The sequence below is a fragment of the Athene noctua genome, chromosome 7, assembly GCF_965140245.1.
Source record: "Athene noctua chromosome 7, bAthNoc1.hap1.1, whole genome shotgun sequence".
In the NCBI taxonomy this organism is placed as follows: domain Eukaryota; kingdom Metazoa; phylum Chordata; class Aves; order Strigiformes; family Strigidae; genus Athene; species Athene noctua.
This window is the reverse complement of record NC_134043.1, coordinates 43,692,993-43,714,654: the sequence shown is the minus strand read 5'-3', so window position 1 is coordinate 43,714,654 and position 21,662 is coordinate 43,692,993. Positions and strand designations below refer to the sequence as shown.

The 21,662-nt window shown below is 39.1% G+C and overlaps 1 protein-coding gene across 1 annotated transcript; it reads left to right on the top strand.

Moving 5' to 3' along the window:
- The first annotated feature begins 4,708 nt into the window (after positions 1-4,708).
- On the top strand, positions 4,709-17,369 carry CMKLR2 (chemerin chemokine-like receptor 2). Its single transcript, XM_074910880.1, has 2 exons — positions 4,709-4,821; positions 16,175-17,369. The coding sequence occupies exon 2, from the start codon at positions 16,190-16,192 to the stop codon at positions 17,240-17,242; it is 1,053 nt and encodes a 350-aa protein (XP_074766981.1). The 5' UTR covers positions 4,709-4,821; positions 16,175-16,189; the 3' UTR covers positions 17,243-17,369.
- The last annotated feature ends 4,293 nt before the right edge of the window (positions 17,370-21,662 follow it).

The window sequence follows — 21,662 nt, the reverse complement described above, 5'->3', positions numbered from 1 at the left end:
TGTTAATAGATAAATGCAGAAGGTGAAACTTAAATACCTCTCGGGTCACTGAGTCAGGTCCATTGTATGTAAGCCATAATATAATCCTTTTTGAATTGTGGATTTGGGGTTTTAATCAGAAGACCTATTACATAAAAGATGTATGACTGAATCTCCAGAGTGGATACTTTAAATGGAAAATAAGATCTCAGTTCTTTGACAGAATACATAAATTCTAGCTTCCATTTTGAGAGCTCCTCTCCTAAAACTTCTCTAAGTCACTCTGTAGTTCCTGATAATGTATGTGATGTGGAAAAATGCAAATTGATTAATCCCTATAGCAGTACTAAAGACTGTGAAATAAATACAGAGTTAAACAACTATAGTTTGCATAGCCTTACTTTTGTTTCTGTAATCTCTGTAGTTCACTCTGAGATTACTTTTCTGAACACTCTCATTCCTTTGTATGGGAGGAGACAACACCGGCTAAATTAGAAAAATGCTGTTGTCAAGTTGGTTATTTAGCTATCCTTAGCACTCAGTGACATATCAGAAGGGTCATTGTTAAAAAAAAAAACAAAAAAACAAACAAAAAAAAACAACTAAAAATTGCATGGCTTTCAAGTGTTATCCGAGTGGTAGGTATAATCTCTAATTTTATGGTCATATCAATACAAAATTTGAATAGCTGTGGTCTGAAAGTTGTGTAGAAAATAATTCCTATTTTTTGTGGAAAATGAGAAAAAATGCAGGTATAAAAGTAAAATGGGGGGGGGAGGCTATTTCTAATAGCATTTTTTCTAGGTATCATTCTTCATAATAAAATGCATATTTATCTTTCCTTTCCTTGTAAATTATTCTTCAATATTCATGATTTCATAGAATGTAACACCCTGCTGACTTTGTTTGCAGGAGTTACGTGAAGTGCTGCCTTTAAAGATCCTGCTCGAACTTGTATGTGTGTGTATATATGTATATTTATGTAGGTACACACATTCATTTATATGCTTATGTGTTTTGACCTGACTAAAGTAATAGTTAGATGAAGGATTTTGCATTCTGCAGAATTACTGAATTTCTTCAACATATTATCCATTCAAATCTTCGGATTTCTAATATCAGTGTAGAAAGAGGATGTGGACCTGCCTAAATGAGCCAAACCTCCCTTCACCAGGTGGTTTGGTTTAAAGGCGTCGCTGGAGAATTTTGTCATAGTTGCTGACTATGGTATATAGTGGGCAGCTAAACCACAAGTAAACATTACAGTTTTACCAAAAGGATAGGCATGAATAGTCATTAGTTTCACAGGAAGGGAGGAAATTACCCTTTTCCTGATTGTCAGGTAGTTAAACTCTGTCTTTCCAGAGTGGATTTTAATCGATGAGGTGTTAATTCAAACAATGAGGACAAAGGAGCAGTGACAAGGTTTTTTTTTAAAAAAAAAAAACAACAAAAAAACCAAAAAAAACCCCCACCAGAACTGTAAACAGCTGCATCCTCAAAAGGTAAGTAATTTTTTTTCTTGTGGTGTTCGGTTTAAATTAACCCTGAGAAAAACTAAATATCTTTTGTTTGACCTAATTTGCAAATTCATAGTTGGTACAATCTAATTGAATTAGTGCACGCTGAATTTAGTCTGGGGTGTTCGTTCGTCCTTAATCGCTAGAGATTATCTGCACATACTAATAGGCATCTTGATAAAATCCGGTGGTCCCAGCAGCGGGAAATAATTATCAGACTATGAGGTAATTTCTGGTAATCCAGGTAAATGAAAGGTACTTTGTTTATTGCATTGTAATTTGTGCTTTGGTTAATACTGGTAAAGTATTTCTGAATTTTTTTTTTTTTCCCCTGTATCTTTTTTTCCATACAGCCTCTGCCTTTGTTTCATTTTATAGCGTTAAAAAAGATACAGAGAATCTGAAGTGCTTTGAAAACTAATTTGTTTTTCAATAGACTTTGTTTATTCACTGCTGGACAACCCAATATCTATTATTTGTATGAAAATACTCCCCTTTATTCTTTTTCCATCAGGTATAAAGTAGTATTTCTCTACTCCACAAGTCCTGCATGCACTTTATGTTCATGAATGCATGACCCTCTTCAGTATATCTCTGGCATGTTGCCATACATAATGTAGAGTAAAACCTCCAGAACTTCATTAATTTACCCTCTTGAAAAAGACCAAATGACATGGCAAAATAAAATACAAATTCCGAATAGAAAAAGAAGACACAAAAGCAAACAAGGAACTTTTTTTTTTTTTTCCATTTATTTTCTTCCAAGCATATAAGTTTCACAAAATTACCTGAAAAGATCACACTCATAAAATGAAGTCAATGGTTAGTGGGTTGCATGAGAGTGTATATTAAAAAGCCATGCAATTTGGGACTTGCCATTCCAGTTTGACTGTGTCTGAGCATAGAAGGAACTGAAACAAGGAAAGGTTTAGGGCCCAAGCTTACATTCTTCAGGGACTTAAGGTTCCCACTGTGGTTAATTCTGTAGAAGAATAAAACGCTGTATTTAGCTCTAAACAGAAAACAAACAGAACAAAATCCTTTCAGAGTAAATGCAATTTTGTCTGTAAAATTCTGTGCTCTTTTTTTCTCCCAGATACATTACACGTGCTGATTATACTGTGCAAACTGGGTAATTGCTCATCAGAGCAAAAGTCCCTTTCAATTGAAAAGGAGCAAATGTAGGTAGGACAGATGGGTAGAAAAAAATACTTTAAATGCAGTGATCTGCTGTTCTTGGGGAAAAAAAAAATAATCTTGATTTTCTATGAAAACTTGCTTCTACAAAATGTCTTCTGGGTCCTTATCAGTTGTGATTTCACCTTTGGTACAGTGGTAGGAAGGGTGAGGAAAGTTGTTGTGTGATGTTTAATCCTCCCTTGGTTCTGAAGGATGAAGGATCTGAACCATCATCTCCAGTATGTGTTTGAGTAGTCCCAAACCTATTTTAGATTCTGGTAAAAGAAACAGTCCCTTAAGGATATTTTCTCACTACACCAAAACTCCTGGAATTCATTGCACTCTTCAGAATGCTCCCTTCAGCCAGAAGGTGAAGAGCATTTGGCAAATGTGTGACTGCTTGCTGAGGTCTTTTTTTTTCTTTTACTGTAGATCGTGTGTGAGGGTTATCTACCCAGTAATTTCCTCTTTTGTCCTACCGAAATAGTACTGAGCAAGCCCTTGAATTAACTGCCTTATAATAACTGGATTTGGCAAAGTACCTACAGACACACAGACTCCTGTGCCATTACAAGCAAAAAAACCTTGGCAGGTCTGCTGTTAAATGGTGCCTATATTTACCCTATCCCAATATTTTAAAAAGATGAGAACTACTATTAAAAGAGCTTTTATCGGTGAAGGTTCGCCAATCAGTTATCTAGAGAAAACAGGAAATCTTTAAAAGCAAGAAATAAACAAGTGAGATGCCAAATCAGGAGGTCCTGGAGTCTTTCCATACTCTCCCTCAGGCAACATGCCCTGTTCATCTCCCACGTCATATATTCACAGGGATCATGCCCCCCTGTCCTTGTGGTCCAGGGATTCTGCCCCATCATAGCATCATCTCCATCCTCCTTCCATTCATAGCTTTTCCCCGTCATGTACAAGGTATCAGCATTTTAAGATATATTGGCAGAACAGGAAGAGTTGTCATGGAGGAAAGATGAAGCAGGGTAGTTTTGCTGGAAGGAGTTTATGGTTCCTGTTGAGAGAACCTGTGATCTGTGCTTAAAACTGATAGCCATGCTAACCAGATGCTGAAATTTCTGTTTTGCTGCTTCCCGCTAAGCACTTCTCTCTTCTGTGTTTTTGTTTGTATCTTTTTCTTTACGATTTTCACTGGAATCTAGAGTTGATATCTGGAAAATTTAGAATTTGACTAGATTCAATAAGTGTTGAACCTTATATATATTTTGCATTAATGACAGAGTACTACTGTTAGATTATTGCTTCCACTAGAATATTTGATTTTTGGTAAGGGTAGACTGACAGTTGCTCAGTGGATTTAAAATGGTATGATGAGATCAGTACCATCAGTCAGGTGAAGCTATGGCATGTAGATACTAGTGGAATAATATTTCCGTTTAACTGACTGAGAAACTAAGTGACATGGGGATCATGGGGGCTGGCAACAAAAACTCAGCAGGCTTTTTACAGAACTGGGAATCAAGCCAAGTGTCCTAAAACCCAGGTCAAATTTCTGACCAGTGTTGCATGGATCGACAGACAGACGCACTAGTTGGTGATGTTTTGAGGAGCTCACTTCTCTCTTACACAGAAGAGGAGATTAATCTACTTAATCAAAAATACAAAATGAATGTATGTCACAGTACAATTACAAAATGATGCCTTCAGTGTGACTTTTTAAGCATCTTTCTGCTCATTCAACATTATTTTCTATAAACCAGAGTGCTTACAAAGAAATACTGTTCAACTTCTCTGCATAACAAAAAGCAGCCTACAACTGTAAGGTCTCTTTCCATTCATCAGTCACCACATCTGTTGCTTGCTTGGACACTGACCAAAATCATGCATTCACATGTCTAACATTTATTTTTGGTAAAATACTGGGATTATACAGAAAGGCAACATTTCAAAACTGGGTCTAGAAAACCAAGGGAAGTTGGAAACAACTTCCTCAGCTGAAAACAAACACAGCGTTATATCATTCTGCAGCTTTATTAGCAGGAAGGCAGTAGCCAAGTGAAGCAGCTGGAATCACACTGAAGTCACTCTGAACTCTGCAGATCACTTCATTCTTCCTTCTGCTACAGAGATCACGTCCCTGATTTACAGTGTGTTTCATTCTTAAGAACTAAACGAGGTAGGTCAATCTCTCTGTTATATTTTAAAGCTTTCTCTACCTCCCTTCTAAATAACGTGTTTCTACAGCTACAACACTTGCAGGCAAATCCTGTAATGTAGTGTAGCGTATGCTGGCTAAAAAATCCTCTTGGAAGAAATAATGTGATACTCATTTATTTCAAACATTATTTTGAACTACCCCTGCAGCAATAAAAGATATGAAAGTATGTGTGAATTTAATTTTTAACGACTTTTGAATGTGTTATACACGCTATAAGGAGTCTTTTGTCATGGCAGAGAATGGTAAGTGACCTTGACTTAAATATCTCTCTCCCCCCTCACCCCCACCTCCCCTTGTGTGTTAGTTTTAAATTTTTTTATTTGCTTAGGGATAGTATATCTCCTACAGCTACAGCAATTCCCATTATTATTATATGTAAGTACATTGGTTCTGATCGGAACAGATTCTAGATCAGAAACTGGAAATCATTTCAATTTAAGTAGCAGATTACCAAAATTGTTCTGAAGAATGACAGTCATGCAGAATTTAAAAAGTCTTTTATGATCTGAGCTGGAAGGTGTGTGTGTGCGTTTTCCCTAACCATCATGGAATAAGGTAGGGTGTGGATCTAGCTGTCATTAAGCGCATGGAACTATGTTTCCTAGGGAGTGACAAGAAGATTTGAAGCCTTATATACTACTGCACAGTGAGACAGGGCTGGATTCCACTTCTATTCAGACTTTGTGATAACCATGTCATTGCTGCCTATAGCCTTTCTAAATGTGATCTTGCAAAGCTAAACGGTATCCCAGACCTGGGTTTGTAGATTTACAGAAGATGTATAGATTGTCTATGAATTAAAACACATTTGCTTTCTGGCTGAATAAAATCGTATTAATCATTTTAGGTGTTTATTAATTCACAGCTAAGGAGAAGAGAGTGAGTGAGGGTATGTCAGAAACTGATTCAGGATTAACTTGCTTATGACAGTTTATTTTATCATCATATTACTGTTTTGCCTCAGATGAACTAGGAAATGCAAATATTTTGATAACCCAGTTTAGTATTGCTTCACATCACTAGAGTTTCTGCCCAAATTTAAAATATTATCAGCCACTTATGCCAGGCAGACAGGGTAAGAGGTCCTACCAAATTTATTTAATCCTAGGGATTATAAGTGATATTAAAGTCCACTTTTATTGCATTTATAATCTCCTTGAGTGTGGTATAGTGGAAGTTATTTGACTCTGGAGAATGAATTTATGGCTTAGATTCTCTGATTGTCTTTGTGGAAAGGGGTCATAAGTCAGAGGAAGTCTGTATAAGGTTTCCTAGGCAGGACCCAACTACAGATTTTTGCAGTACCAGTGGTGGCAGAGGAAAACTGTTGATGACAGTAATGCAATTGATATGTACTATACATTATAAATTCTTCCTTTTCATTTTAAGACTTTCTTTCTCTGCTGACAACATAATGAGCAACTTCTGAAATGTTACATTTGTGTTTATTTCTGATGGAGTGATTCAAGAGGAGAATTTATATCTCTGTTTCCTAATAAAGCCACTTGTCTTAAATAAATTTCTTCTCCTTATGGTTTTTTGAAAGCCACTTGAAGTTTGTGATCTGTTCTTGGATATTAATTTTTTATTAACAACTCTGCTATTCCAATTACTAAGCAGTTAGTTTTGCAGAGGATTGTAGTCAGTTGAATGGTCTTGTTATTTGCTTATTTATTCATTTTGTCTTATGGAATGTGCCAGCAGTTCAGCTGTCTCTCTTAGTGTGGTGGCTGGTTGTCTGGCTAATTTTCATTCATTATTTCTGATAATGGTTTGATTTGTGTTCATTCAGTCTGAAGCTAGCAGTTTCATAACAGTGCAGGGCTCTGTTGTTGCTGGCTTTGCAAAAGAGAGCTGAGTGGGAGGAATGGTTTCTCATGGCCTGTTACCAGAAGAAGGGATTGCTGTGACTGGGGTGGGCGGTGTCCAAGAGACTTTTGGTTTTAGAAGGGAAGATGCCATCATGCACAGATCAACTCTCCCACACTTGCTACTACTTTTACAGTGTGCTTGAGGCTCCTGAGACAAAAAGACAAATTATGTGTCCTCGGAAGAAGCAATATAGTACTTCCAGGAGAGCCCAGCTAATTTTGTACTCTTTGTATCTTCAATATGTTCTAGAGGTTGAGGGCCTGAAAATAGAACAAAAAGCCCTGTGCCCATGGCTGCTCTTTTTCAGAGAGAATTTTTGCTGGCTTGTTGCAGCTCTCTTTTATGGCTGGCCTACCATTTTGCTGCATGACAATTCTTTAGATGAACTGAGCAGACCTGCTGCAGGTCGTTAGTGGGCTCAGAGGGAAACTAACAAAGCCCACTGCTAAAACTCAGGTTCTTTGCAAGGGTTATCTGCAAAGGCTGGCACTCTTAAATCTCCAGTCCTTGCCGGGGGCATTAGCTAGCAGAGAGTTTGCAGCCTTCTCCTACTTCTCTTCCCCAGCCCAGGCTCTCCTGTCCCTTTTTAACACTTCTCAAATGATGTATTTCAAGAATCTCAAGGCGTGAGTATGAAGAACCAGCACCCTTTCCCTCTATCCACAAAAGAGATTTGCCTCTTCATTCTTTTGATAAGGTCTGAATTCTGCCTTCAACTCCACCTTTGAATCTACTGTTTGGCTTTGGATAAGATACTTTTGTTTCTTTCCTTACTCTTCTTGTGTCTGTTTGTTCTGTTTAATTATAAACAAGGAAGGAATTGTCTCTCATTATGTGCTTACAGTGCCTAGATGCAATGAGGCTTTGATCTCAAGGGTAGGGCCTTTGGGTACTTTCCCAACATAAAATACTTGCTTCTTTCAGCAAGCGTGAGCCTGGCACAGAAGTTTTACTCTCTTCTGAAGCCTTATGAGAGAAAGCGGTGAGTAGTAAGTCCTGTACTGTCCGTGTAATATAACTTTCTATGCTCCCATTTCTACTTTCTAGTGATCCTCTTTTAAAAAGCTCAGCCCCACATCATTTTAATGAGATGTTTTGGAAATGTTAAGAACCGTTGTCCATTTAAGAAAACTGAGTAACCGTGTTGCCAATGTCCTAAACTCTTGACTGAGGGTATTGTACCGTATCTGGTGGCGTCAAGTGAGAAGTGATTTGCAAAGGTAATATGGGAAGCCTGTAAAACCAGTATTTCCAAGCTCCTAATTTAACACCTTAATCATAGGTGCCATCTATTCCTATCAGTGCTAGGGAGTGTTCCCAGTGCCATACTAGGGAGGTAGATAAATATTCAGGCCTCCTCAAATTGTATTAACAATATGAATTTTTCAGTTTTGCAGGAATACAGGCAGTGTTTATTTTAGACTTGATCTTAAAGTAAATAAAAGTTAGCTTTGTATGAGTATATTAGAGTAACACTGGTATAGAAGTAGATACCCTTAATCTACTGCACACAGTGATCCTAGTATATTAGCTGTGAGGACAATATAAAGTATGCTGTCTTATCAGCTGGAATGTTTTCGTTATATACTAGCCAATCAGAAGTGGGTGTTCTGATATACCCATGCAAGAGTATGTGTCAAGAGTAATATAACCATAGCAATATTATAATCATGCTAGAAGAAACTGCTGATGCAGATTTAATGAGCAGTAGAATAAATTGAGAAGAACAGAGATCAATTTAGAAGGCAGTACATAACCAAGCGTACTGTTAGAAGTGACCAGGAAATTAATATCTGAAGTAGATTAGGATATAAGAAGGCGTATTTGATGAAGGAGTTGTGCTGTTAATTTTCTCTGGGGTTAGTTCTTAACTCTTCTTGTTAAAAAGGCTGTAAGTATAACAGATTGTAAGCTATTTTTTATCTGTTATTGCATAGAAATTTTGTGTCTTGCTGGAGAGGGTTATTTTATTTTTTCCATAATGAGCTGTTGTTATCCTGCAGTAACTTTAGAATGGCTGTTGTCTAACATATGTTTAATTGGCCTTAATCAGTCTGCTGAGACAACAGTTGCTACTTGCTACAGCATTCACTCTTAAGTCTGCTCTCACTTTGCTTCCTCCTGCTAGGAGGGAGTTGTGGTTAAAGCATGTGTTTGCTGAAGGAATACAACCATTTAAAAAACGTGCTCAGAGCTGCATGATCGTTTAATGATCATATGAACGCCAGTCAAAATCTTCTTTCGTCACAAAAACATGAAACAGTTGCAAAGTAAAAATTCCAATTAATTTTTGCATTAAAACCATAACAAGTCATGCTTCTTGAGAAATACAAGCATTCATTATCTTATCAATCCAGTCACTGTGAAGCTGAGGCATTTAAATTGGGTATCTCCGTTACTCTTAAGTTTGTAGTTGTTATGGTGGCTTATAGCTGGCATTTACAGAGGAATAGAAAACACGGGAAACTTCACAGGAACTTCGTTAGTGTGCGTATCTTGCATGCTGAGGACAGCCGGTATAACATACAGTGTACCTGCTGGGCTTTGTCATCTGAGAGGTGTGCTCAAGGGCTCTGAGGTATGTCCAGGGCCTGAAGAGACAGATTAACGTATATGACAAGCCAGTGGTGTAGCTCCAGGTTCCTTATCACTTCAGTGTAGGGAAAACAGACCAGGATCTGCAAGGGCTGCCCAGATGGGTGCTGGCTCCCTCCAATACAGTGGGCATGGCAGCACAGGGGAGAGCCTCTCCTCAGGAAGGGGAAGGTCTCCCAGGGGGGAAGCTGTGGATTCTCCGCTCCATCATGAGTGAGAGGACGGCGTTATGTTTAAGAAAGGTGGATAGGACTGTGGTTGAACCACTAGGCAGGGACTCTAGGTTTAGCACCTGGTTTAATCAGAGACTTCCTGTAAGTCATTCTCAGCCTTCCTGTCTGTAAACCAGACCGATGGTACTTCTCACTTGAACCCACTTTCACTAGAAGTTATGAATACTGGGGGTTTATGACTGGTTATGTAAATACTTCAGCAGTGCTGACACATATAATATAAGACCATATTTTAAATTTCAGGTGACACTGTTGACCTAAACTTTTCTTAACCTACTTGTAAGAATGCTTAGATTTTTTTTTTTTTTTTCCCCCCAGAATGGGGCCACTTTAAGTGTTTCACAGATATCATCTGTCATTTTGCTGACTGTGATGTAATACGTTTGTGGTTACATGATAGACTTGCAGTTGTTACAACAACTCCTTATGTTCAAAAGGAACATTAAAAGAGATATCTCTACTTTTCGCTTTATTAATGGAAGGGAATAAGAGCAGTAGCAAGCACTAACAACCACAGTAACCAAGTGCCCCCCTTCCCCTGTGCATATCCCGAGGACATCTGGGTTTCTTTGTCTTCTTTGGGGATGGAATTCTTGGTGCCTCGCGATCAGTATAAAACTAAATTTCTGATGATCTGCAGTTGCTGGCTGCAGACATTTATGAGTTACCGATTGTGGAAATGGCACACTGCTCAATTGCAGCAATTGTCTGGATGATTTGTTATATTCAGGCCAGAACTACTGTAGATACTTTTCCTTTTACAGCAGCATTATTTGGATGTAAAGTTGGGGTTTCTATTTGTTGTTTAACATTTCTGTGGCAGCAGAAGTGCTGGTCCGAAATCATAGCTTTACCAGTATTAACTGAGTCTGGTCTATAGGATTTGTTAATCCTGCTGTAATGCACGCTTTTAAAAAAAAATATTATCTGGTCAAATGACTTCAATACCACAGATGAAGTGGTGTGTTATGACTAACGGGGTCGTGTTTGGCCTTGCTCAAAGTTGTTTTGGGCATAAATTTTAGGAGAAGTCTAGCTCGTACATTCCACATACATTTCTAACACTGCTTCACTGAAGAGACATAATGGAGAATGATGGTTATTTGCATTCTTGTCTTGCCTGCTAGAACAAATACATTTATATCATGTCTTTAAAAGGTTTGCAGTCAAATATTGTATCTGTTATGACCCACTCTAGTTGTTGAATTCAGGATGACTTACAAGGTCATTTTGTTATCATATGTCTAATGACCATTAAAATGATAGTCAAGAGCCTTTGTGTATGTGTCTGTGAAAGAGAAGACACTCACAAGCCCTGATACTGCTTTTGTGTATACTAGCTTAAAATGCTCATTTCCTGGTAGCTTTGTTTGCAGGGCCAGCTTTAGGCTTAAATTACAGCATAGCTATGTTTTAATTTTGTAGTATGGGTGTATCAGGCACTTCCTGCTGTAGGAATGTTTCTGCATGGAGACAAGTGGTCATCTTGGCTTTGCTCTTTTGAGGGAGAAATATGAGTCTATGACAGTTCGTAATCTCATCAGTATTTCTTGTGAGTTTTAGAATATTTTCTTATGTCTTTGTAAAATACTTGCCAGAGGTATGTATCTAACAAACTTGCCTAACCTTCAGTGTTTTGAGCTTTACAGATAAACTACGGGGTGAATTTCACATTCATGTTTTTGAAGGTAGATAAATTCAAAGTTTAGCACCTCAGACGTTCAAACAAATTTTTTTGAAGGCTCTCAGATGAATTCAATATCCAGGCAAACTTGCTGAGACACAGTATGACAAACAGAGTTTAGGTGGCCTTTTGGCAAACTAGTTTTTCTCCAACATTTGAGTCTTGCAAATGACAAAACTTGAAGTGAATCAGTCAAAGAAGCTTTCCTTTAGCCATCAACCATACACGTGGAATGTGATATGCTCAGAATTATTCATAAAGATGTTAAAAGGAAGGCTGGTGTAATATATTCCCTCTATGAATTTAACTGTTGAGACAGCCAACTCCGCACACCATGATTTTCCTGTTGTCAGGACCCACTGTTGTGACCTCTGAGATCAATTTAGCTGGCCAGATGCTCTGAACACTGTTTATCACACTGAACAAATAAATTTTGGGACTACCACTCAAATATTTGTGTTAACTTTTAACTAACGTAGACAATGAATAAGCTCTCCCCTTGGACCTCTCTGTAAATTTCAAAAGTAATGAGGACCAAAGGTGAGGGAGAGGTTGTGTGGGCTGTAGCCCAAACACATGGCATAAACTACCAGTGTAATTAAGTGGTGCCCTAACTTGCGTGGTGCCCAGAGAACTTTGAACCCCCAGGAAGACTTTGCATCAAATGAAATGAGTGGAAATTGCAACTGTTTTGTTTGTTTTCTTCTATTTTAGACTGAAAACCCAATGTAATTTAATTCCAAAGCCGTTCCACTGACCTCAGGGCTGAGGTGTGGAGAGGTCAAACGACTTCCCCTGGTCAAACAGGATGCATGTGGCATAACCATGAATAGAGTCCAAAGTAGTGGTCCCATGTCATAAGCATAAGGTCATTCTTAGTGTGACAAAAGCTGTTCTGTTTGAAGCAGATCCAGTTTTTTGTCCAAGTTGCCATTATGATTCAGCTTTATGAAATACTGCAATGGTGACAGAGAAGACGAACTCTAGGTACTTGCAGTAAAAATCTATGAATGGGTCAGCTGAAATCTGATTCTGTGATTCCCTGCTGAAATTCAGAGAGACTGTCCATGTAGCACATGATGAAGTCTTTTCTCAGTAGTTCTGTGGCTTTGTATTTTAGAAATATTTCCTAACGATCTGTATTTCTTGGTAATTCTGTTTTCTGTCCCAGGATCTAAAAGGTACTAGCACCAAGTGCCAGCCTGTGATATTCTTATGAAGTCATTTAGTAAATAACTTCTGTTTTAGAGAATGGGACAGGAAATTAAATTTCCCGGTCAAATGTCCTGAAACCTATTCTTAAAATTAAGCAACTATATTCATAATCAGGCAGCTGACTCAAGGAGGTTCAGTTTTCAGAGCTGCTTGTGACCTCAGCAAACAGAAACAGACTCCAGTCAAACAACTGCTGAGCATACACTTTACACAGGCTGTTTGCTATTTAAAAAAAAAAAAGGATGAAGTTTAAACTTGGTTATATTCATCTATATGCAATAGAACACTGTTCTGTAACCTGTGGCTGCCCCCAAGTCCTAGTGCCAGGCCTTTGACCACACTTTCCTGTTTATTGAAAAATACTTTCCTCGCTCTGGCTCCTTTTTGCAACCCTGGACCAGCAGGGACTGAGCCAATGAACCGCACCGAACCTCCCTTACCCTTTCTAGCAGGTGGCCTGAAAGCCAAGTGGAAACTGCTGGCAAAAAGTTTTGTTTTCTCTACTGAGTCTCAGTTCACAGACAGGTTCATGAGAGTCTGTCCAGCCTGGAAATTAGGCCATTTGTCAAAGTTCATACAGGAAATCAGTGACAGAATAAGGAATAGAATTAGATTTCCTCACTTTCAAGACCTAGACTTGAACTGCAAGACTGTTCTGACTCTGAAAGATTATTAACAAATAAAAAACAAACCCAGGTATTTGAAACTAAGTGTGTTTCAGGAACACAAAGAAACATCCTTGCTGAATGATGGTTAACAGTTATCCTGGAAGAAAAAAAATCTGGATCCTTATTGATGTAAACCAGCATAGCCCCACTGACAATCCCCTACTGCTTATCTTTTTCAGGGCAGGGCTTAACACCACAAGTCCTGTTATAGATGTGCTTCATGTATGTGGATGTCAGAGGTAAAAGTTTCTGGGCTTTGCAAATGTAATTGTCAGTCTTTGCTGAGTCCCAGCCACAGAGCCCAGTTTCTGCATCTGTGCACTGGGAGCAACGGTAAGCAATGTTCCTCCTGCTTTTTTGCCCCTGCTGCTAAAGAGTTACTGCAAGAACTCTGCGTTGGAAGTCTAGGAGTTAGAGAGAAAGAAAAATACAAGTTTGGAAAAATTACTGCATTCTGAAGGTGTGCTCTTTCAATGGAGGAGTTTTAAACTATAGGAGGCTTGGTAAATACTTGGTATTTATTGAGGTATGTTTTCTTTCTCCTGCTATACATCATCTTTGAAATTCTAAATATAGAATTAATATTGTTGGGCAGTAGGCAAATGTTTGTTATTGTCATTATGTTTTTTTCACACCATTAGGGAGAAAAAAAAGTTTGGAAGGAAATGTTTGAATCTACATATTGTTGTGTTGTGCTAGCTCTTGAGAAACTTAAAAGCAAAATTGTTTAATGACTGGGATACAGGGTGTTAATCAGCAAGAGTCTGAAAACCTGGATTTGTTTAATTGCATAAATTTAATTTGAAGTTATAGTTCTGTATACAGGCAAAGACCCTTAAAAGTCCAATTATTAACCTGACTGTCCTCTGAAACTATCTAAATGCAGTGTTGTTCCAGATGTTAGTGGTACAGCTCCTTGTTTATACTATTTCTCAGCAGCTGTTAAGCTCTTTGAAAAAATGACTCAGATGGGTGGTACTGGTATTTGATGCAGAATCTAACCCCAATGGGCATGTAATTACATAAATGCAGCCCAGTAAGAATAATTTTATCAGGACAGTAAACCAAATAACATTCCTTCAGCCTGATGTAAATTTAAAAAGGGCAAATGTTATCATGGTCTCTTGACAGAACAGGCTGTATTGAATCACAGAATGGGTTGGGCTGGAAGGGACCATAAAGATCATCCAGTTCCAACCCCCTGCCATGGGCAGGGACACCTTCCACTAGCCCAGGTTGCCCAAAGCCCCGTCCAACCTGGCCTTGAACCCTGCCAGGGAGGGGGCAGCCACAGCTGCTCTGGGCAGCCTGTGCCAGGGCCTCACCCCCCTCACAGGGAAGAATTTCTTCCCTTCATCTATTTTAAATCGATCCTCTTTCAGTTTAAAACCATTATCCCTCGTCTGATCACTATAACTATTATTACATATTTTTTAAAACCAAGAGATACAAAATTACATAACTTTTTTTTTTTTTTTCCCTTTGCCTAGCCATCTACAAATAAGAAATCTAATCCTGCTAATGTGTGTGCACATGCATAGCTTCACTTATGTGATTAATCCTTTCAAAATAAGCGAACTACTTTTTTGGAGGAGAGGTGTATACAAGCTTGCAGATGTGGTTCTGCAGGCAGTGTACTCTGGAGACCCTGCTCCTGTTGTCCTTAGCATGCTAAAATTAGTGGAATTACAGGAATGCAGGGCTGGGTTCCAAAAGCAAGGCTGAATTTTGGTTTCTGAATGGAGCCTAGCACTCAGAAATGTGCCGGTGAGCTCATCCATAGTAGAGCTAGTGGGCTGGTCGTATCATGCTCTAGGGGACAGGTTTTAAGTGCAGCTGAGTCCAGGCAGACAATATAGCTTTAAGTGATAGCAGAATTTTGCAGAATATTTGTTTTGACTGTGGCACATACTTCTGTCAGACAGTGGCCATCTGTGCTGTGCTGCAGCTTTGTCTGTATTGTGGAATGAACACATAACTTCTGAGTGTTTTCTCCTGTTCAACCTCTGTTTGCTATCTGTTTTCCTATTCAGTTATTTTTTTCTGGGTTTTTCTTCTGGTTTATATTTTCCTTTCCCTCCCGTTGTCTCCCTCCCACACTCTTCCTTTGGAGTTTTAGAAGAAAATTCCTATGTGAAAAATCATGTTGTACTTGTAAGTTCCAGAAGCTTTTGCAACAGAAGAAAACTGAGACTGCCATCGTGTCTTAAAAAAAGAAAAAAAGGGGACATTTATTTTAATCTATAGCTCTTACAGTGTGTCTTATTCTCCTGGAAAGCTTCATTTTCTTTCCTCTAGTACCTGTTTCTCAGCTCACTAATGGAAAGAATACCACAAATTGTAGTAGGTATTGTCCCTGAAGTACATTCTGTACGTTTCTTTCTCTATGTCCTTTGCTGCATTAAGGAAATCTAATACACTGAATGTATCTAAAAATCAACATTCCTTGATACAAAGATAGATACATGATAGAGAGGAATAAACCTGTGAACTTTCAGTTGCTGGAGCAATCACTGTCTATGATTTTGTTAACTATGATTTGAGGGGAGTGTAATTTTATAAAAAATGGCTTCCTGGCATTTTGACTGCACTTTTTTGCTTACATAAATGCCTGGTGCTTCTCTGATTTCTGACAGATATAATCCATAAAACTTGTTTCAAATACAAAGAGAGGAGTAAAATATGAAACCCCCACTAGAAAATAATAGAAAAATCACAACTTCAGTAAAACTTTGCGTCTGGTCTCCCAGAAATTTATCAGTGATACTGTGCTCAGTGCTCTCTGTTAAGAGGTAAAGGCAAGGAAAACAGTTCCTGTAGATTTCAAGTGTTGTCTTGGTTTGAGCATTTCTTCAAATGCCTGTGACCAAATTACTCCACAAGCTTTGTGCTAGCAACTGGCAGCTAAAAAGTGATAGATATGTGAAGCTAAGTCCATGTTTTGGGGTTTTTTTATTACCAATAACTTAAAGAAATTGCAGCTTGCTATTTGCAGTGCAGTAAAACATTTCTCCTTTGACTGTTCCATTTCTTTTCTTCCCCAGAAACAACTGTGAAACATGACCTTTGAAGATTTCGAGAACTACTCTTATTTCTACGACCTGTCTGAGGAAGATGAATCACCCCAGTCCTCCCTCAGCATTGCCCATATGATTTCCCTCTCCTTTTACAGTGTGGCATTTCTGCTGGGAGTGCCAGGTAATGCCATTGTCATCTGGTTTATGGGCTTTAAGTGGGATAAATCTGTTTCTACCCTCTGGTTTCTCAATCTGGCCATTGCAGATTTCATTTTCGTTCTCTTCCTGCCCTTCTATATCACATACGTGGCAATGGGCTTCCACTGGCCTTTTGGGAAGTGGCTCTGCAAAATGAACTCATTCATTGCACTACTTAATATGTTTGCCAGTGTTTTCTTCCTGACGTTCATCAGCCTTGACCGCTACATCCGCCTAGTCCACCCAGTCTTTTCCTACAAGTATCGGACTGTAAGGAACACCCTCATTCTTAGTGGCATCATTTGGATGTCAGCTGCAATTATTGGTGGCCCTGCCTTATACTTTAGAGACACGGCTACAGTTCTCGACAATGTCACCATTTGCTACAACAACTTCCACGTGCATGACAGAGAACTTATTTTGCTGACACATCACATTCTCATTTGGGTGAGGCTTGCATTCGGTTACCTCTTTCCTCTAGTGACCATGGTCATTTGCTACTCCTTGCTGATTGTCAAAGTGAAGAGGAGAACTGTATTGACTTCCAGCAGGCTATTCTGGACCATCATTGCTGTAGTTGTAGCTTTTTTTGTTTGCTGGACACCGTACCACATATTCAGCATTGTGGAGCTGTCTGCTCACCATGATGAAAACTTGCATGACTTACTGCAGGATGGCATTCCCCTCTCCACTGGCCTTGGCTTCATCAACAGTTGCCTCAATCCAATCCTCTATGTTCTGATTAGCAAAAAGTTCCAGGCCCAGGTCAAGACAACAGTCTCTGAGGTGCTAAAATTGGCACTGTGGGAGGTGAGCCGCTCAGGAACTGTCAGCGAGCAGCTGTGGAGCTCGGACAACACCCATGCACCTGTGCACTATTGTGAAACTGCTCAGTGACTGCTCTTGTCACCAGCCCTCTCAAAACAGCTGACAGGAGATTTGGAGGTGTTCTTGACTTCACATCTGCCAGTCAGATGTGCACCTTTGCATATACAGTTTTATGTAAACAGCTGGCTTAATTACACTTGCTGCTTTCCTTGAAAGGCGTTTAAAGGACACATCATTGGGTGTGGTGTACTCGCAGTGCACACACAGCCTGAACTGAAAGTTGTCAGCATAAGTGGAATTGCTCTAACTGGGCTTTTGATCAGGAATGTTGTTGTAATCCTGTTGTTTTGTTGTGGTTCCATACCTCACTGATATCAAAAGAGCACATAATAAAAATACTCTTGATGAAGGCATTCTCATCCAAGAGGTCATGGCCATACATCAATGAGTCACAAGTCTCGTGACTGTCCAGTATTGCATTAAGTAGGAAGCACCTGGCTACATCCCAGCTAAGTGAAGGTATTGGTGGCTCCACTCTGCAGTTGGAAAAGAATCCTAAAACAGAGAACACTGAATTGCTGCCTGCTCTTGTCAAAAAAAAAAAAAAAAAAAAGAAAGAAAAATATGGAAATAAAACCTGTTTTCTCTTGGTGCTCTTTATCTTATACTCAAAACTAAGATGGGAGATGTTTTCTGGTCAGTTACTCTTGTGCTTTTAGCACCAGTTGGGTGCAGAATACCGAGCAGATGTTTCATAGAGGTATCGGGCTCATTTGAAATGTACAGAGATTTAATGAAGGTGTTTCTTACAGAAGCTGAAGTTAAAGGCCCCCCTGCCACATTCGGTCTTTTTCTGTGTTTGAACTTTCAAGGCTCAAAGAGGTTTACAACTATCAGTTGCTCTTTATTGCTGTGTCAAACAAAGGTTAAGAAATAACACACCATTTTGTTTGCCTTTATGACAGTCTTCAAAAAATGGGTAGAGTGAATTCAACAATATTCTGTTACAAGTCTGTAGCCAAATGTGAAGCAAGACAGTACATCCAGGAACTGGAGTCCACTCCTGTAAGAAAGATGAAGTAGTCCCAGTTATGCTATATTTTGTTTCAACTTGTTGCTTGCTGTAGAATCACATGTGCATCAATGCAAATATATATCCTGAGTGGAGTGGACCAATTTCTGATGCAATACCACTTAATTAAAATGTTGAATGTGAGATAAAACTCCACTAAAAGTAAAAGCATAACACTTTGGGTAAATTTGAACTAGTTTTTCCTTGTTATTGGCCTAGGTATGTAGAATAAAGCTGCCTTTCAGATAATCTACGTAGTTTCTATGTCTTGGCAACACACATAAGTAGCATTTATACTGTAACTGAGGCCTTATATGTAAATATATTTGCTTTTGTATAAAATATATATATATATGCATGCATAAGCACATCCGGTATTGGTTGCTGTACAAATAGAAACAGTCTGACTGTGGTCTGTAACTGTTTTTGGGGCTCTGGTTTCAGAGTTTGGGAGAGTCAGGCAGGACCAGTGGAATATCAGTGTATTTCACTTTGGGCTGGAAAGTTGGTAAGCAACACTCTTCCTCTGAGTCATTTGCTGCCTGGTACATAGTGACTCATCGTAATATTTTGGCACTGTGCTGCTGAATGTGCCTAAATCAAACATTTTGCAGTTTTTCTTCACATGTTCCCTGACATCTTTCTAAGAATGATGTATTAGTACTATTCTCCTGACTGTACTCCAAGTGAAGTAATAAAATGTTGTTGTTTCCAAAGAATGTGTTCATTTGCTTTTCCCAGCTGCAATGTGCAGTTACTGTCTGCTGTGGTTTAACCAGGACACTGTCCATGCTTAGAACAGCTCATTCCCTAAGATTTTGGAAGATGAAAGCAAGCCCTGACCCTTTCTACTACAGGAATTAAAATTTATGTCAGCTTTCTTCTTGCATGTCAGCTATGTGAGCACACATACTGCTGTATACCATAAAACTATTGATTTTCAAATGGGGGAACGTACATACACCGTCTTGCATAAATTATCAGAAAGCCTCCCCTGAAGTAAACAACAGAGATACAGAACAGAATTGAGTAAGGCCAAAATCAGCCCTGGTCTACAGAATTGAGTGGATTAGCAATTCTGCAGTGTAACTGCTACCTCATTCACACTAAGACCAGCTACAGAATTATCTCCAAATCATTTCTGCAATAGTGGAAGTTACCTAAACAAAACAGGTAACACTCTAAGTTACTGTTTCCAAAGAGTGTCCAAAACAATACCAATAGTTCTACACTGCTGGGACTGAGGAATGTTCATTCAACTCACCACAATGGAAAAAAAAAGCCACATGAAGGGGATCTATCTCATCATGCTAAAAGATACTATAGAAAAACACTTCATAGGAAACAGCTCTACGATCAACCATTCATTCAGGAATAATAGCTATTGACACGTTTCATAATAGACAGGTTCTGGTTACTTACTCTTACCTGCTTCCTGAACAGTTTGTGCTTCTGAAGGTTGTTATGTAGATTAGTTTGTAACCAATACTTTTGTTGAAACTGTTTCCCACTGTTCCTATTTAAGTTTTGGAGGTTTCTGCTGATCTTCCTGTTATGAGGTACGCTTGGGGTAGAACTGTCGAATTTACGCTAAGAAAGGTGCTGATTTTTCACAGGCACAGTGACACGGTACTATACCAGCACATACCAAAATACTACACAAACCCCCCTAACGTTGATCTGTGTGGATTCTCTGGAATTCTCTTGCCCATATGCCTATCTATTTTGTAACTGGGGAGACTCTGCTCTCTAGCTTTTTCTGTCTTGTTCCTGTGCAAGTTTCTTTCTAACATCAGGGAAGAAAAACCACAAAAGAAATCCCAGCAACTGAAGAATTTGTAACATGCATGCTTAGCGTGAGACACATGCACAAAAATCCAGCTTGGCAGGTCTGATGGATGGCTCATAGTGCTGTGTTTTAGTTACAGTCTATAAATCAAACAATTTTATCCACTTGGAGCTTTGATTTCAAGGTCAAGGGAAGAATTTAAGAAGCACATTGAACGGGAGGTCAGAAACAGTGATAGCCAATAATAAAAGTTACATTTTTGTGGCAGAATTTTAAATTTTTTTTCTGATGCAGCATTTGCTAATTTCTTTTAACACCACCATGACAGAATTACTAAAACTAAGCTGCATGATTTAGCAGCAGCAACAGCTAGAGAATTGCCACAGAAAGGGTACTGGGCATTAATTACACACAGGATGACACTAGTCCTTTAGAAGTTAAGTTTATGGAAGGTAGGAATGAAGCCTGTAATTACACTTACTTTCAATTCTTTAATCATGCTTTAAACCTCTGGCAGGCACATCTTTTTCCTGAGGCAGATTTTATAAAACAAAGCTCTCACATGATCTGAAGTTGTCGGACCTTTAAACAAAAAGGAACTGCTGTGCCAGATAACCACACACAGATGCTCTGTGAAAAAGAACAAAAAGTTATTTCAGCTGCTGCTGTCAGCATCTTCATCTCAGTGACCAATGGGGCACATAAAAGGCTTCCATTTCATCATCACATTAATCTCTGTCTCAGTCTAACAGGCCTAGAAATGTGAATTTGCCTAGAATCTTCACAGCTTTTAACAGCTTTTGCATTTGTATCATTCCTATGCATAGTTTTTGGAACACGATTTCGTTCTGATAGGTTCTTAAACCTTCTTAAAACATCAAAAAATCAATCTAGAAACCAAGTTGGAGCCAAGTAAGCAGCTCAAACTGTTCTTAATTATGCTATTTTATCTTTGCATTTTAATTGAAAACCTATTTTTTAAATGGTTTTTAGCTTGAAGCATGATTCAAATTTATTATGTAAGTAAACCATTCATCTGCTTGAGCTGTAGCCCGTGGTCACTGCGCCCCCTCACTCCTCCCACAGCCACGCCGTGGGCTGGCCAAGCAGTGCCCATGGCAGGTGCCTGCGGCAGGTGTCTGCTGCCCCCTAGTCGCCTCCGAGGGGGTGGCGCCTCTCGCAGAGCACAGCGTCGTTGCCCCAATGTTTTCACACCTCAGAGGGAAAGAGCTCCAAGTCCACACAACAGATGAGAAGGCACCAGGGTAGTCTCAGGTCTGACAGCAAGTCTGTTTCGCTGCGTGCGCCGCCACCTCTCGTGCATCGCAATTAACTTGCCTTCATCTCCACTCCCTCAGTCAAGCTGAGCCTTAGCTTCCAACAAAAGCCATAGTAATTTGGTTAGTCACCACCCTTACTGAACAAAAGGAATTTATTCTGTTTATATGCTAAAGAAAAGTTACTTGCACTTTGCCAGAGCCCTGTGCCTTTCCCTTAAAACCATCCCTCCTTCCAGAGGCATTACAGAAATTTCCAAAGATGCAACTTCCTGCAAAAATGGAGCAAAAAGCATTTCAGATCTTTAAAGCCGTGTGAATGGCAAATTGGAATTGATGGTAACAGCAAAT

Bases quoted from the DNA above. Each gene is read 5' to 3' on its own strand.
- CMKLR2 (XM_074910880.1), top strand. From the start codon at position 16,190: ATGACCTTTGAAGATTTCGAGAACTACTCTTATTTCTACGACCTGTCT.